Raw genomic sequence first — 17,691 nt, 5'->3', positions numbered from 1 at the left:
TTGTTTTATTTATATACCGCTATTCCAAAGATCATAGCAACACCATCTAATTCTTTCCCCCATTTAACTAGCAAGATCTGGACTACTCATTTCCAGTTCTCTTCTTTCTGTTTGTCTGTCTCTCACCATTTTCCCCCACACACACCTCTTGGGCAAACAGTTTCCACTTTCTATCTGTGTAAGTGTCTTAAAGTAAATTCCAAGGTGACTTTGACATAAGATCAGCCTAATTGGCCAATTAATGTTCCCCATTAATGCTGAGTCCTAAGGGAGAACCATTTTGTACAACAGAAGAACATGGTGATTCCAATAACACAGCTATACTTGATAGAAGGTTATGGGATATTTGCAAAGTATAGGTTTCAGACTAGCATATTCATTTTCCACTACACCGTCAACCATTTTTTGGCCACTTCCCTTCCAAGGGTATTAAAAACAGAACATAAATGTGATTTTGTTGGCTGGAGCTACAGTTCCAAAGTGTATGTATGTCAATGGGCTGTGCTCACCATTGGTGTTTGGGGTTGGGGAGTAGAAAGGAAGAACTCTTGTATCTTAGAAATTATGGACACTCCAGGTGTGCAGTGGGGGGGGGGGGGTAATATCAAAACTCTATAGATCACTCCCTCCTGCCAGGAGATGCAATGGGAGAGAGTGTGCCCTCTTATTCAGTAACCCACACAGGCATAGGGCAGCTGGTTTACATATGGTCACTCGTGAAAACTCTGTTTCTGAACACTAAAAGCAGAATTTTGTTGATGACATACAATGACGCAACTGTTATCCTGTTATCCCAATGGCTGTACATGCTTGGTTGTTGCAGAAGGAGGTATTCACTGCCATGTTGTACAACATCCCCCCAAAACATATTCTCTGATTGAGGTGCCAGGACACACACATGTGCCCAAACAATGACCAGGAGCGCATTCACACTACACAATCACAGTATTATTATTCCACGTTAACTGTCATGGCTCTGTCCTATGGATTCCTGGAATATATATTTTGGTGAGGCACTGGTGCACTCTGGGTGAGCTTTCTAAATGTCCCCTCTTCACTGCAAATCCTAGAATTGCATAGGATGTTGCTATGGCAGTATACGTAGTTTTGCCTCTGGGGAAAGGAAGCACCATCAGTATTGATCTGTTTTAATACTGTAATAATTCAATTCTATTTTAATTGCCACTTTTGTAAGTTTTTAATTGTACTGTGCGTTTAAATTGTAAGATGCTTTGGGAGAAAGCAGGATACAAATAAATGTCATCATCATCATCTTCATCTCGCTGTTTGCTAGAGGTCCAAAAGGGCAACAGCTCTTCCTTTTTCTCTGTTTCAAAAATGAAAGCAGATAATGCTCAGATCTCCTTGTGCAAGCACTCTTTTCTCAAGCTGGCTGTGAGAGTACACCAAATGCCTTAGGCTGTGGTTGTGTGCAGAGGTGAAATATGAAGTCCAGTAGACATAAACTAATGGAGCTTTATTCTCTGCTAACACTGAACAGTATTCTGCCTATGATAGTCTCTACATTTGTCCTTCCCAACCTGGTGCCTGTTAGATAATGCTATATCGCAACTCCCAACAATCCTAGCAAATGTAAACAATGGCAAAGAATGCTAGGAGTTGTAGTCCCACAAATATCTGGTGGGCTATCTGATTTCCACCCTGGTCTAGTCTGTCAATGCTGAGACTGTTGCCTGAATACTGTTGGTAGTCCCAACTAGAGTAACCCACTGAATCAATGGGATTGACATATTTGTTGAGTCTCTATTTAATACTTGAATCAAGGACTCAGCTCTAACTGGGAGTAAAATAGAATCCGACCTTATGAAAGCAACCATGGCTCTCTCAAATTATTTGTCCTGTAAATGCTTCATGTTAGGCCCAGGATCTGTTGTCTGCTAGGAGAAGGTTTCTATGACCAGACATTCCCTGTGCACAGGTTGGGAAGATTTCCCCCTTTCTTCTTGACAGTAGGGTTCCCTGATTCTTACAACTACATTTTCAGGGGACTGAAGGATCTGTATGAAAAGGAGGGGCATATCCCTGACTGTCCCAAGTTGACAGGGACAGTCTGAGTTTCACGTATTTCCATTTGTCTGTATATTTGTGAAAGACAGTGAAGAAAGCTGATGGGAAGAAAATCAAGGCACTGAATATGGTGCTGCAGTTCTACAGATACTGTGGACTGCTAAAAGATGAACAAATGGTTTCTAGAGCAAATCAGGCCCAAACTCTGCCTAGAAGCCAGGATGACTACACTGAGACTATGGTACATTGGATATATCACAAGAAATGATTACTTACTAGAAAAGACACTGACGTTTGGTAAGATAGAAGGCAGTAAGAAAAGAGAAAGACTGCATTTTAAATAGATAGACTCAATGAAGGAAGTCATGGCTCTGAGTCTACAAGACCTTGATCAGGGCTGCTGAGTATAGGTCTCTCAATCATGTTGTTTGTTGTTAGCTGCTTCAAGTAGACCTCAACTCATGGTGACCTTGTGAATGAAACATCTCCAAGCCGCCCTAATCTCTACCTCTCTGCTAAGGTCTTGTAGACTCAGGCCCATGTTCTCCCTTATTGAGTCTATCCATCTGGCAAGTGGCCTTTCTCTTTTTCTACTGTTTTCTGTCTTCCCCAGCATCCTGATCTTTTCTAATGAGTTGTACCTTCTCATGAAGTGGCCAAAGTACAACAGCTTCAATTTAGTCATTTTGGCTTCCAGGGAGAGTTCAGGCTTGATCAGTTCTAGGACCCAATTGTTTGTCTTTCTGGCCATCCACAGTACCCTCAGCACTCTTCTCCAGCACCACATCTCAAATGAATTAATTTTCTTCCTACATTGCCCAGCTCTCACACCTATACATGGAGAGACAATACAATGGCCTGGACAATTCTAACTTTAGGGTCGCTATAAATCATTGACAACAGCAGTTAACAAGTCCTGATTTCTCCTCTTTCTTCCTTCTTCAGCTGCAATGAGGGATGGATTATACAGACCAAATTGGAAAGTGGGGAGTACAGGAGATAGGGGGTATGCAATGCAAATGCAAATGGACCAGAAGTTCTTCAGTATATCATTCCTGTCTCCTGGAGTAATCGCTTTTCCCTGCAGACTAAAAACTCAGAAGAAACAGTAACCAACTTGCTATATTTCATTATTTCACAGGACACCCCAGGTATTTCAATCAACTATCAACTGGACTGGATATGGTTGGGTTAGCTGCAGATTGGCTAACGTCTACAGCCAATACTAATATGTAAGTATGTAATTTCTTGGTGCTTTAAAATATGAGATCCATTTAGGCTTAAGTCACCATAGTGCTGAGTCTACACAGTAGACGTTTCAAAAACAGATTCCTTTGCCACTGTAACTGCTTTGTATTATGTTTCCCACTGAAAATAAGTACAGTTTAAACATGTATACAGAAAGGTCTGAGAAATGTAGTAGAAAATTATTTTGTCATTTGAACATGCGATGGTTTCAGCTACTGTCATTTAAATATGGTACTCATTGAAATACTGCATTTTGGTGCAACAGCTTATTTTAGTTTTAAGCTTATTTTTGTTCATTGTTCATTTTGTGTGTAAGTTTAATATTCATATTCTGGGGTGGATGCAGACCTAGTCATGTTAAAACTGTTTGAAATCAGTGGACCAGTATATCATGTCTAATTTCAGTCCCATTTATTTCAGTATCTCTGCAGTAAATCTGAATCCAGCATATTAAGTTTATATCATGTGTTGGAAGGCAGATTAATGAGATTTTTGACTGAAGGGCAGTAAAAAAAATCTTAAACAAACATATGACCCTGACTTATACTTTGTCAGTTCACTGATCTCATCTGGCTTAGGGATGGGAATCATACAGCTCGCCAGATATTGTCAAAGTGCAAGCCCCATCAGACCTGCCCAGTAAGTGAATGGGTTAAGAATTTGCTGTTCAGCAATATATAGAGTGCTGTGTGATTCCCACCCCATTCTAGCTCAATTACTATCAGCTCTAGCAACGACCCTTCAAGGACCTGAGCACTGGTCTTTTTGAGCTCTGCCTCTGCAGATCCTTTAACTGAGAGTTGAACTAGGGGCATTCTTCATGCAGGGGTTCACCCTACCTCTCCTAAAAGCAGGAGTGGGCAACTTGTAGACCATAGGCCACTTATGGACGTTAGGTTGTTTTACTCATCCTCTGCTGTCCTCCATTTGTCACTAGAAGCAAGCCATGCCACTGAGAATTTGTGTCAGCAACAGAACTAAAAAAACAAAACAAAAACGCAATTGTCCCCCCCCCTCTTTCCTCCCAGTATAAAAGGAAACATCCCGCATTGCTGAGGCTCTATGATTAAGAAGGACCTTCTGACATCCTTTTGCACCATAGAGAGCACTGTGGTTGCTTCTGAACTTCCCTGGTGGCAGCAGCAAAGTGCCGTCTCCCCAGCATTCATTAGGTTTTACCTTTAGTGTGACCCCTGGTGCATCTATGCTGTAAAAGGAATGCAGTTTGGCACCACTTTAACTGCCATGGCTGCATCCTACAGAATCCTGGGATTTGTAGTTTTGTGAGACACCAGCACTCTTTGGCAGAGAAGGTTAAAAACCTTGTAAAACTACAAATCCCAAGATTTCATAGGACAGAGCTACTGCACTGACCGTGATGTCAAACTACATTATTTGTACCATGTAGATGCACCCCGGCTCTTCAAAATTGTCTATTCCTGCCAAAGAGGAATGAGCAAAGAACTTGCAAAACGAAAGGTCAGAAAACATTTTTTAAAAATGTATGCTGATTTTATAGGAAGTTGTCATTCCGAACCCAAAAATGACTTCAGATTTGCTTGATCATGTACAGCTTTTTCACACCTTGCTTTGACATTTCTGTGTTGTAATATGCGATTGAATGAAATGACCCTACAAAGGATTATCCTGCAAGGTGTAAGAAAAGGGTGATAGTCCTCGAATAAACTATCAAAACACTTTAATTCACTGATATGAAACACAAAAATCCATTCAAAAGCACTAAAAGAAATTGTGCTGGAACATCGACATCCCTACTTAATCAAAGATAAGTAACAACTGAATTGTTGAAAAAAAATATCGAATTTGTGAAAAAACTGTGTATGGTATGACATTTTTATTGTTTATTTTTAATTCAGCACCCAAAAATACATCAGAAACAGCTACAACACTGGAAAAAGTTAGTTTATCACAGACCTGTGCTATTGAAAGGTACCAGTATCCACTAGAACAAAAGGAGGATTTGAAAATATTAGAATGATAGATACAAAAATTGGTTTCCTGAGTGTCAAAAAACTGGTGAGGAGAATAATGGAAGGACAAAAATCTTTGAAGTTCATGACATATTCGTCCTGCACCTGGATTCCCTACACATGTTGGGGTTTTTTTTTTGGGGGGGGTTGAGGTTGCATAGACAATTTCATTTTTTGCACAAAACAAAAACAAAAACAAGTTTCCTGCAGAAAAGAACATTTTTGCACAGGAAATGCTTTTTTTGATCCCAAAAATCCATTCACATTTTATACGAGGAAAATGTCCTGATCTAAGAATAATCCTCCAAAGTTTCCAAGGACAGTTTTCAAAGGCTTTTTCACAGGAGGAGAAACATGGTAAACATATTTGCTCTTGGCTGTGAGAATAAAATTTACAAAGATTTGCATCTCTGATCTTCACAATATCGATAAACTGAATCAGTCAGTTTAACAAAGAAAGAGCCAAGCTGCCAAAACCTTTTATTAATAATAGGTTTTGAATTACCAAACAGGAATCTTTATCAATGGAGGGTAGGTGAAGAGAAATTCTAATGATTTTAAAAATTACATTTTTGGAGTACAATATCCAGCATCCTCCAACAAGAATGGCAGCCAAAATAATGTTGACAAGCTCAGAAAAATGTTTCCTCTATTTTAACTTAATGCAGCAAAATGTTGATGTTGTTGTCTTTCAGGTTCACCTATGAAATTGCTCCAGTGTTTGTGCTTTTGGAATACGTCACACTAAGGAAAATGAGAGAAATTGTTGGCTGGCCAGGTGGTGCTGGTGATGGGATCTTTTCACCTGGTAGGTGATCTTATCAGTCTTGTGATAAATGATGTCCTTTGCAATTATTCTAGTGGGAGAAAGCAGTGTGCATGTTCAAGGGGATGCTTGCTCATTATTCAACATCCTCTCTTGGATGGGAAAATACTGCACAGTTATGGCAACTTAGGGACATGATCATTAAAAACTCTAATGATGCCCCCAGCTAAATGCTTCTTTCAAGCAAATTGTGTTGAAGTGGCAGGCTAGGAAAATGGATTCAGAAGAGCTCTTTTAGTTGACCTTTAGTTTATGTACTGAACATGTCTTGTAACCTTGGTATATGCGAAGAGTAATAAGCTAATGTCCTTTCCTTTTAGATAATCCAAACAGATATGGTCCTGTAAATATTATTTGTTTGTCAAAATATTTCCACCCTCAAAGCACTTTATAATAGTATATAACCTTTTATTTAACATTTGTGCTAGCTTAAAATTTAAACCATGGCTGGAAATATATGTGCTTCTCTAGAGATGATTGCACTCTCCGCTCCCATTAGCCATCATTCTTGATTATGCTGACTAGCACTGATCAGATTTGGACCCCAACAACCTCTGAAAGGTTACAAATTTCCAGCCCTCTTTTAAACCTCTTTTAGAATTTAGGTATGGGCAAAGTTCAAGCTCTTTAGCACGCTTGCTGTTTTTAGTAGTACAAAGGTGACAAAATGGTGGTGAAGGTGGTAGAGGAGTTTGGCTGTTGCACTTCCTAAACTATGCCAAGCTTATCCAACCCGTTGGCCCTTGGATATGCTGAGCTGTTGCCATATTGGCTGGGGATGACTAGCGGTTTGAGTGTTGGACTCAATACATATGGATGACTTCTGTTAGGGAAGGCTATGCAATGGGGCACTAAGATTAAGGGTTTTAACAACCTAGTTATATGGGGATGTTAGAAAACATGAGATAACAGAGAGGGTAACCAAATGCAGGTTCTTCTACTGCTCATCCAAACTGGCAGTGTGTGTTACATGGTGCTGCACCATTTAATGTCATATGTTGATGCTTCTCCAAACTGTTTTGTTTCAAATAGGCAGTGAATGAGTAAGTGTGCATGGGGTGATCTGAGCTGAGTTGAAAACAGAAGTATCAAAAGACCATCTAGAGTGCAATAGTGCTAAGAATATGGACAGATTTTTAAAAACCAAATTGCTCCAGTTTCCCTGGAGACATATTGGGCAAGGGGTGAAATTAAGCATGTGCAGGTGAAGAAACATGAAAATTAGCACCAACAGCCCACATTATAAAGTGCTAATGTGCTAATGTAAAGTGAAGTACTGTATAACAATAGGTGCAAACATAGGTTTGGAATCCAAAATGTACCTAAGTGAAACCTAGACAGGAAGAAATTTTTCATTCAAGGAAGGATTTTAAAAGTGCAGCAATTTGTGGGAATTATCCAGAAATATGCTGGGACAAGAGAAATGTCATTTGTATCTTGATACATTGCTACCTAAATATCCTGAAGGCACCAGTTCCTGTATGACCTTGGAAGCTAAGCAGGGTCAGCCCTGTCTTGTACTTAGATGAATACCAGGTACCAGGCTATATTTCCAAGGAAAGAACTGGCAAAACCACCTCTGAGTCTTCCTTGCCTAAGAAACCCTATGAAATTAATAGTGTCACCATAAGTCAACAGGTGACTTGAAGGTGTGCGTGCGCACACACACTACATTGCTAGGATCCCAACACATTTGGCCAGTCTGGATGAGCCCTAGATTACCTGTGCTTTTTATGGTAGAAGATTTATTTGGAAGGTGATTTCAGTGAGGCGAAGGAGATTAATAGAACAAAGAATGTCCCTTATCTAAGATAAGCTGCATCTTTTAAAAGTTGCATGCTGGAAAATGCTGTTTGTGCTTAAAGCCATGCAATTGTGTGAACAGAAGAGGTAACAGTGTGTTACTGTGGACTCCAGGTGGTGCCATATCTAACATGTATGCTATGTTGGTTGCACGTTTCAAGATGTTCCCAGAAGTTAAGGAGAAAGGAATGGCAGCTATTCCAAGACTTGTTGCCTTCACATCAGAGCATGTACGTGTTTCTGTTTTCATCATTTTGCTAAGCTTACTTTTGCTTACTAAACAACACTTTCTTACCATGATTTTGTAATTGTAAAATCCAGTTGTTATTCCAAGCTAGAATAGATTCATTAAATTAATAGTAATTTAGTAAGTCAGCACTTATGTACATTCCATTGCTCAATGGATCCACTCTAGTTGGGAACAACAATTGAATTTAAGACTATATAATCACTTATTTGTTTAAGCCTTATTTAATGGATTTCCTTCTCTCTTTCTCTCGCTTTTTCCTTTCCTTCCCTCCTTCTTATGAAAGGAACTGTATACTGTGTCTCCCCCTTTCTGAAATGCATTATATTGGGAAAATGAAAGGTTACTCAATATTACTATCCCAGTACTGCAGATATAAGGCTGATCCTCAATGACAGTGTCTTTCTGAAGGGACATATCTTTATTTACAGGAGATCTGAAAGTAAGACTTTCTGGCTCACTCTTTTGATATTTAGCCATTATACTACAATAGGTTAAAATGTTACTTACTTTCTTTAAACACCTCCAAGTATGGTCTTGTTTTTGTCACTGAAAGTGACCAAGGACAGAGAAAGGCATTTTGAATGGGAAAATAGCATTTTAAAAAATGGGGGTGGGGAACCATTTGAGGCCTCTAAACCAGACTTGAAGCTGCATGTGGTCCATGGACCATAGCCTTCCTCTAAATTGGGAGGAAATATGAACAGCAGCTTTCAATAAATATATACCCTCCAATTGACCTGATTTGACAAGGACAGTCTCAATTAATCCTCTATCATTCCACTTTTTCAGATGTTTTTAAAATGTCCCAGTTTCTCTCCACTCCTCCCACTGTAACAGAAATTTCAGGAAACTTAAAAATCTAGGACTGACAGAGCAAAAGAATTGGCAAGAGGACCTAGTAATTGAAAATCCATAAGTTTATTTCCAATTGTCGACAAAGGAAAACATTGAACTCAGTGGAATTCAAGTTCCAAAAAGTTGAGGCCCCGAACAAGACAAAATGGCTCTTTTTATATTATTGAAGACAAAGAAGCTTCTTCAATACACCTGATTGGCTAATTACAATTTAAACATACAGAATTCTTACAATCAGAACAGAAATACATGCATACATTAAAACTTCATCATCACTCCTTACCCCCTCCTTTAGCCTTCCTTCTAACCTTGCTTCTGAATGTCAACTATGTATCCTTATCTCAGTAGTTTATGTTATGTCTTTTTTACTGGTGCCAGCTTCCATCCAGGTCAAGATGCACTCATTATTCCTTTGCTCTAGTTTTTCTAAACTCCAAGCCTTTATTTCAAAAACCATCTCTCTGGCTGACAAAGGTGACTCCATCTTTCTATAGCTTTTTATTTCAACAAGGAATTTCCACCACACCACATTCCCTCCTCTTTCCTCAGATTACTTAAAATTGCTGCAAATTGAAATAATATTATTATTATTATTATTAATAATAATAATAATAATAAAGTTTATTTCTATACCGCTTTTCCGCATTGATCAAAGCGGTGTACAGAACAAAAGAATACAACAATACAGCAGTACAGAATAAAAATACAATATATACACAATGATAAAACTGTATAAAAATTACAAATACAATTTAAAAACTATTCAAATCAAAGTGATGAACTAGTTTGTACTCAATAGGCTCAGCTGATGGAGGAGAGTGGATGGAATATTGCCCTTCCCAGTACCCTCAAGCAAAAGCAAACAGCTGCAGCCTTTCCTAGTCCCTCATTACAAATGTTTGCCAATGTGAGCCCATTTTTATGTTGCTTGGTCTTACGTTCCCCTGTTTTCACCTGTGGAGGATATGTAAATAAGGAGCAGTCACATCTCATTTTATCTGTGCTGTTGTGTGTACACAGAAAGATACATTGATTGCTATGTACAGAGATAGACCACTAGGTATGTACGGATAGATATACTGACTACTCGCGCAATTCATTTTGTCATAGTGTTTTACTATTGGCCACTGTTAATTACATGATTATTAGGGACTGTATTTTCTCTTTTCTAATTCCCCCTGACCTCCCATTTTCCATGTATCTATATTAACCTGTAACTCAAGGCAACACTATCTTATAAAATATAACTTCTAAATCAGGATTAGTCTTTTTTCCTGAATTGAATGAATTGGATTGTCATCTATCAAAGCTTTCTCTGCCATTGGACATAACTCATAAGTCTTTTGGAGACATTAGTATTAATACAAATGCTTAGCTTCCCTATAATAAATCTTCAATTTATTTCACCATGGTCTGCACCCATACCTGAGTATTATTTGCACAGGAACTTTCCTGGTGGGTTTTCTTCCCACCCACCCCATCATGATACCACTTCATGATTCTTTAGCAGCTGAAGAAGCAGGTTATAAACATTGTAAAAAATAATAATCCATGTCCTTTTTCAGAGTCATTTTTCTGTGAAGAAAGGAGCAGCAGCCTTAGGAATTGGTACTGACAGTGTGGTTTTGATCAGATGTGATGAGAGGTAAGCAAATTCTTTATCACTTTAGGAAGATCCAATCCTTGATTATGACAGAAAGGAAAAGGGAAAATATTAAACTGACTGCCATAAGTAAGTTGTACACCAGCAAAATCTTTTCACTGAGTTCAAAAGGTGTTATAGGCATTAATGCTCAGTTTGTGTGCGGATGTTTTTTCACTTCAGACCCAGGTAAACTAACTGTTCATGTTTCTATAGTTGTTGTTTTAAAAACACATTACCTACTGTATAGGCTCATTTATAAGTCTAAAAATTTTAGTAAAAAAATTAACCCCAAAAACCTGAGTCGACTTATCCATGGGCCAAAGTCATTACTGTAGTTTAACTCTTATTTAAAAAAGGAACCATCTCCTGGTGAAAGGCAAGAGTGTAATCTGTCCTGGAAGCACTGACTTCCCACTCTCTATTCTCTCATCTGTCCAGCCTTCAATATGAGCACAGACATGCCTTCTGGAATTTTTTGAAGTTTTTTGGTATTGTTTTCCTTTCCTTCATTTGTTAGATCCTTGGTTCATATCTTTAAGTTTTACCCTCAAATTATCCACGGTTCATATCAAAATCTATAATTTTGGCACCTAAACCTGCTCTTGACTTACACATGAAGTCACTTTATAGTCGAGTATATGCAGTATGTCGAGTATATACTGGCTTAGATTCTGCATTGTGTGGCAGAGTGTAAAGTTCTGCCTGAGACTGGACTAGGATTCTAGGAGGCCAGAGTTTGAATCCATATTCAGCCATAAAAACCCACAGGGGGTTATCCATATTGCAAAAATAAAGCAATTTGACACCATACTTTAACTTTCCTACACAATCCTGTAATCTGTAATTTGGTGTCTTTCTCTAAGGCTAAAAGAATGTGACTTCCCCAAGGTCCCCCAGTGGATTTCTATGGCTCAGCAGAGATTCAAACCCTGATCTCCAGAGTCATATCCAGTGCTTAAACCACTACCAAGACTGGTTCTCAAGTGGTTCTTAATCTGACGCTCCAGATATTTTGGATTTCAGCTGGCAGAATTCCTGGCTGCTAGCTATGCTGGATGGGGCTTCTGGGCGCTTAACTCCAAAACACCTCAAGGACCAAAGGAAGAGAGCCACTGTCCTAAGGAAAGGGACTTTTGCGAGAATGTCACCCTGATTATGGAGTGTCCTTCTGAAAGAGGCTCACTGGTTGCCAGCTTTTTGGAATTTGTGTATATCCAAAAATAATATATTTGTTCACCTAGCATCCTTAGACCTTTTTAAAAACTTCACACCTTTATCCTGGAGTTTTCCATTCAAAATTCATCTTTGAATTGTTTGGGGAGGTGTTTTTGCGGGTTGTGTTTTTATTTTAGTTTTTAGACATTTTATTATTTATTTTGTATTTTAATGTTGGTTTTATTTGTGAGACGCCCAGACAAATTGTGTTATTGGACTGGTATATAAACTGTGTATATAATTTAAAAACGTGTAACAAACAAAATATGTGTAATGATAACACAATAAGGTTACCATATACTTCTCAGTTTATTTCCAAGCTAAAAGATACTTCTACAACAGTTTGTACTATTTTTTTTTTGAAGAACACAATTCTTTCATTGATACACTGCCAGTGAATTTCCTTATCAAACATGGAATATTGTTTGTATCCAGGCTTATCGTGGTTTGCGTAAACCCAGTGCAACTAATGGGATTTCAGTCATCATAAGTAAACTAAGGTCCAAAACACACTGTAGAAAAAACCCAGTTTGAGACTGCTTTAACTGCCCTGGCTCACTGCTGGGGATTCCTGGGAACTGTAGTTTATATTGGGACCAGAGCTCTCTGACAGAGAAGACTAGGGCCTGTTACAGACAGCCAAAATAAAGCTGCTTCGAGTCACAGTGGAGGTATGGTGTTTCAATGATGCATGTGTCCTAAGAGTCCAGAAGCCACACCAAAGCCACGCTCCAGTTCTTAGGGCTGGAGCATGGCTTTGGTGTGACTTCTGGACTCTTAGGACGCATGCACCATTGAAACACCATACCTCCACTGTGACTCGAAGCAGCTTTATTTTGGCTGTCTGTAACAGGCCTAAATGTCTCACAATACTATAGTTCCCAGAATTCCCTAGTATTGAGCCAGGGCAGTTAAAGATGCCTCAGACTGAATTATTTCTACAGTGTGTTTTGGACCTTGGTCTCATTGGTTTCCATGTGGCTCCTTGAAGCATTAATCTAGCTTTGTGTGTACATGTTTTCAGGTTAATGGAAATGTTACTGATATCAGTAACAGTACTGATATCCATTATAAAACTAACCGAATAACCTAATCAATGGAATTGAATAACAAGATGAGAAGATAGTTTGTTCTTGTTTTGTACCTTCAAGTCATTCCTGACTTATAGTGACTTTATCATGAAGTTTTCTTGGCAAGATTTGTTCAGAGAGGTTTGTCATTGCCTTCCTCTGAGGCTGAGAGCATGTGACTTGCCCAAGGTCACCCAGTGGGTCTGATGGCCAAGCCAGGAATTAAACTCTGGTCTCCATAGTCATAGTCCAACACTCAAACCGCTACATCAGGATCTTGACATCACACAGTACTGAAGTTGGTATGCAGGAATTTAAAATGATTTTGATATGAGACCAAAATCGGATAAAACATTGCTTTACAACCCTACCACCATGAACATACCAATTCTCTCCTGCTTTTGGAAGCAAACAGTTTGGGCCTGGTTAGCACCTAGATGGGAGATCATCAGAGATTACTAGAGATCTCTAAATTGGACTAGAAAAGAATCCTGCCTGAAACCTTGGAAATCCACTGGCAGCAAGAATAAACAGTACTGTGTTAGACCAATGGCCAAACTCAATGTAAGGCAGCCTGCTCTGTTGCTAAGTACAAGTAGGTTGGGGTTTTGTTTTTTAATGCTTGTAAGTGGCAAATAGAACTCCTCACAGCTTGAACAAGTTTAAGTCCCCAAATCCCCAGCCACAATGATAGTGATCATGCTGGTTGGGGATTCTGGGAGTTGTAATAAAAAAAGATTTCCAAGGTCTGGAACGTCTCAACCATCTGAGTATCAGAATGATTGGAAAAGTCATGATAGCAAATTGGTAACCATTATCTTTTGATGTCTTCATTCCAGAGGCAAAATGATCCCATCTGATCTTGAAAGGAGAATCATTGAAGCAAAGCAAAAGGCAAGTACATTTCTGCCTACCGTCATTGTGCCATACAGTAGCTTTCCTTAACCTGAGGCCCCCCAGATGTGTTGGACTTAATTTTCCATCTTCCCCATCTAACACAGCAATTGGTTGTGCTAGTAGAAGATGATAGGAACTATACCCTGGAAGGCATCAGATAGGGGAAAACAGAAGCAAGTTAAAAGGTTTTCTAATGCTATTCATGTGTATACATTTACATTGGGTCTCTGCATTCTTTTTACCATTTAGTATTGTGATGCATCTGTTATCACTTCAGTATTAATTGGATTGTTGTTGTTTATGAATTGCATCTGGAGTGGCTTAGTTAATTTGTTATTTGTTTTATTGTTTAGTTATTTTAAGTGCTACTTCATGAAGGGCTGAGGATTTGGGCACCAACTTCTATGGATAAAATGAAATTAAAATACAACTTTTCAGTGTGCTTGAGCTGGTGTGCGTGTTTAATGGGTTGTATAAATGTCTAATGTGAGCGTCTAATGCAAGGGTGGGCAAAGGGCTCCTGTGGGCCACATGAGGCAATTGGCAATTTTCTCACTCTCAATGCAAAATGCCAGTCTCAGTGGAGAGATTTTCTTCAGGAATGCAGCAGGAGAAGGAAGAATTAAATTCCTTCTCCATGCATGCCTGCTGTGATCCAAATAATTATCACAATCCTCCAGTTTCTGTGATGTACATTTTTTTAAAAAAAAAAACCTGCAAATTACATTACATTCAAAACCACATTCGTGGTCATGTCTACTTTGGCTTCAAATAATAAATCTTGGAAAGACTTGCTCCTACTTTGAGGTTAGGGAGAGAGAATTGTTGCCAGCCACCATAAAGATACAAAACTAGATGATCCAAGCTGCCCAATAGATGCTTGAGAAGCTGCCCTAGATCCTGTCAGACTGCCATTCCATCTGTCTACTAAGGACTGAACGTGGCAGGATTAACTGGCAGGATTTCAGATAAAAGTCTTTTCTAGATCTGACTGGAGATGCCAGAGATCGAATCTGGATCCTTTGCATGCAATCTGTGTTTTCCAGAGCTAGACCCTTCCATTGCTTCCAATGTTGATATGCCACTGATAGTTCTCATGATTTGATTTTGTGTTCCACTCTTCAGTTGGGCATCAATATTGGTCCTATCATTAGGCAGAGTGAACCAACTACTTCATGGACGTCTGCAGTAAAAATGATAGAAAACAGAACTATGTGTGCCTCCTGGCTTGCCCTGTGTGCTCTGAGCTAGACTGCTGTGTTCAGGTGCAGCGAAAACACTGTTTTGTCAGTTGTGTTGAAGTGGAATTCAGCTGACAGTCTCATCAGCTTCTGTACACAGTCTATACATTGTCCTTTGCCATGTGTTGCAAAATCTCTTTGTCTCATGCTACATCTGCACTGCAGAAATAATGTAGTTTGATACCACTTTAATTGCCAAGGCTCAGTGCTGTAGAATTCTGAGATTTGTAGTTTTGTGAGATATTTAGCTTTCTCTGTCAGAGAGCTCTGGTGTTATAACAAACTACAATTCCCAGTATTCTATCGCATTGCAACATGGCAGTTAAAGAGGTGTCAAACTGCATTATTGCTGCAGTGCAGATTCAGCCTCAGTCTTGCTAGGTATTAAAACAAGCAAGCCACCCCCATGAGTCTTGAACCCTGTATCCAACTTTGTGTGGTTGTACCAAAGCCTACTTTTAAAATGACTGATGCTCAGATTCTTCTCACTCCAAAGTGTTGTTGTCTGAAACTCACCCAATAAACCAGACTAGATGCAAAGAGGCAAATACAATCTTTGCAGACTGTTTGTAGAAGGCTTCCTGTGGAAAAGTCTGAACTATCCAGCTGTAGCCAGTGCTTGGACAGTTACTTTTAAAATGTAGATACATACTAAAAAGTAATTTCAAGTAGTTATAAGTCCTCTTCAGAAAATCTTTAGTTACAGTTCTGATTACTGTTTTATTTTATTTTTTAAAAACATCTCTTGGCCATAAGAAACTGAAAAACTTTATTTTTATTAATTTTTCAAAGTGAATGCTATAAACTATTGGCTGTCATGCAAAACATACTCTTCTCCAGTATACTTTGTCACACTCCCATAAACTCTAAATATAACTTAAATTTACAGTTACGTTGCAAAAGGAGTGAGGCCGCCCCTCACTGAGTTGCTGTTTCACTTTGGGCATTGCAAAGAGAAACCAGTTAATTGTATCAGGTTCCGCAAAACCTCTGGCTTCCGCTAACTCACGCTTCTATCAGCCTTGTGAAGTCAGCAGTGACATCAATGCATGTAGGCTGCTTATTCAACAAAATTGAGAAGTGAAAAGCAGACATGTCCATTCTAGATGGCCATTTTATTACATGCTGGGGAAAGCTTTCTGTAAACAAAACATCAATATGTTTTTGCGGCCTTGGCAATTTGCTGCCACCTACATGTAGAAACAGCGATAACTCTTGCAAATGGAGAAGATAAAAGGAGGATGTAAATGGGTGGTAATACTGACGTAATATAACGGAACATAATTGGGGGTCCTTTATCCAGCACAAAAAGGGCAACAAAATAGTACATCAATTTGCATACCATTAGCTTAAAGAAATTTATAGATACATAAATGTAGATTTGGCAATAATGGCCACAATCCTGTTGATGCACCATGGCAGTGGTTATATTTTTTTCCAAAGCCATACAGGAATTGCAAGGAAAGGCAGAAAAAATCTGCTAGATTTAGACAGCTTATTCCACCAATGCCTTACTTCTCTTAGATGTCACTGCATCAAAAGTTTTTTTCCCTCTTTTTCTGCTGGTGTAATGCACCAATAAAATTCCAGCTGTAGTTTAAATTAACACAACACATCTCACCATAATAGAGAAGACTGTGACCAGGTGGCCTGTGTACCATAACCTGCTGTCCATGTACTAACTTTGGATAGGCAACCTCAAGATCCTTTCGGGTCTCTCTCCTTATAATTCTTTATCTTTCAATTGGACTAAAACCAGAAAGCCTTTTAAATAGAAAATACATTCAAATAAACAACCCTTCCAGCATATGGTTGTCCTTTGTAAAGCAGGGGAAATAGTAATCCAGTTATCACATCTACTTCACAACACAATACCATATCTGTTTTTTCAGTACCTTAAAAATCTTCATAAGTTTTTATTCTTAACTGATTATTGCTGGAAGCCCAGGTTTTGAGAGATAGGTGGAATATTAATCAATCAAATAAATAAGACTTTTAGGAATTTAAAGGTAAACTGCAGCACCTCAATTTGATTTAAGAGGCTAATAGCTAATACTATTCTTTAAGACTGGTGTAATATTGATAACAGATATGATATGGTATTAATGTTACAAATGGTTAAATAGGATCCCATACAGTGCTACATAAGTAGGATACTTTACAGTATTTAGAACTCTGACCAATGTCTTCCACAGTTATTGACATTTCTGGGTCATCCTCAGAAGCAATCCTATCCCACTGCAATAATCCAAGCGGGAGGTTAGCAGAATATGGCTAGTGATGCCCAAGAATAGTTATAGCTGATGCCTCAAGGGACAGTTGGGTCTGCTGAGCCTCAAGAGACAGTCTTGAATCCAGAAGCAGCCCATGCTACAAAATTAATTTTATGGCAAGAGTTCAACCACATCTAGAACAGGCTGAACATCTTATTCCTGGACACAAGAGGACATCTATTACTACCTACAAGACATCTCTTTTGTGAGAATTCAGGTTCAATGGATTGTCCCTCATTCACAGTATCACAAGTCTGGCACCAGGCTCAAATGACACAGAGGTTGCAACTGCACTGCATAAATAATCCAGGTTCACACTGCTTTAACTGACATGGATTAGTGCTATGAA

The 17,691-nt window shown here is 38.9% G+C and overlaps 1 protein-coding gene across 1 annotated transcript in view; it reads left to right on the top strand.

Annotated features, from left to right (window-relative positions):
- The window catches only part of GAD2 (glutamate decarboxylase 2), a 48,425-nt gene that overhangs the window by 16,953 nt on the left and 13,781 nt on the right, over positions 1-17,691 (top strand). The window contains exons 5-9 of the mRNA XM_042475561.1: positions 3,170-3,260; positions 5,963-6,075; positions 8,011-8,126; positions 10,567-10,646; positions 13,771-13,825. Of these exons, the coding sequence (XP_042331495.1) occupies positions 3,170-3,260; positions 5,963-6,075; positions 8,011-8,126; positions 10,567-10,646; positions 13,771-13,825 (455 nt within the window). The remainder of the gene's footprint in view (positions 1-3,169; positions 3,261-5,962; positions 6,076-8,010; positions 8,127-10,566; positions 10,647-13,770; positions 13,826-17,691) is intronic.

This window comes from Sceloporus undulatus, chromosome 6 (assembly GCF_019175285.1).
Source record: "Sceloporus undulatus isolate JIND9_A2432 ecotype Alabama chromosome 6, SceUnd_v1.1, whole genome shotgun sequence".
Taxonomy (NCBI): Eukaryota; Metazoa; Chordata; class Lepidosauria; order Squamata; family Phrynosomatidae; genus Sceloporus; species Sceloporus undulatus.
The sequence above is the reverse complement of the archived record's forward strand: the minus strand, read 5'-3'. Positions and strand labels throughout refer to the sequence as shown.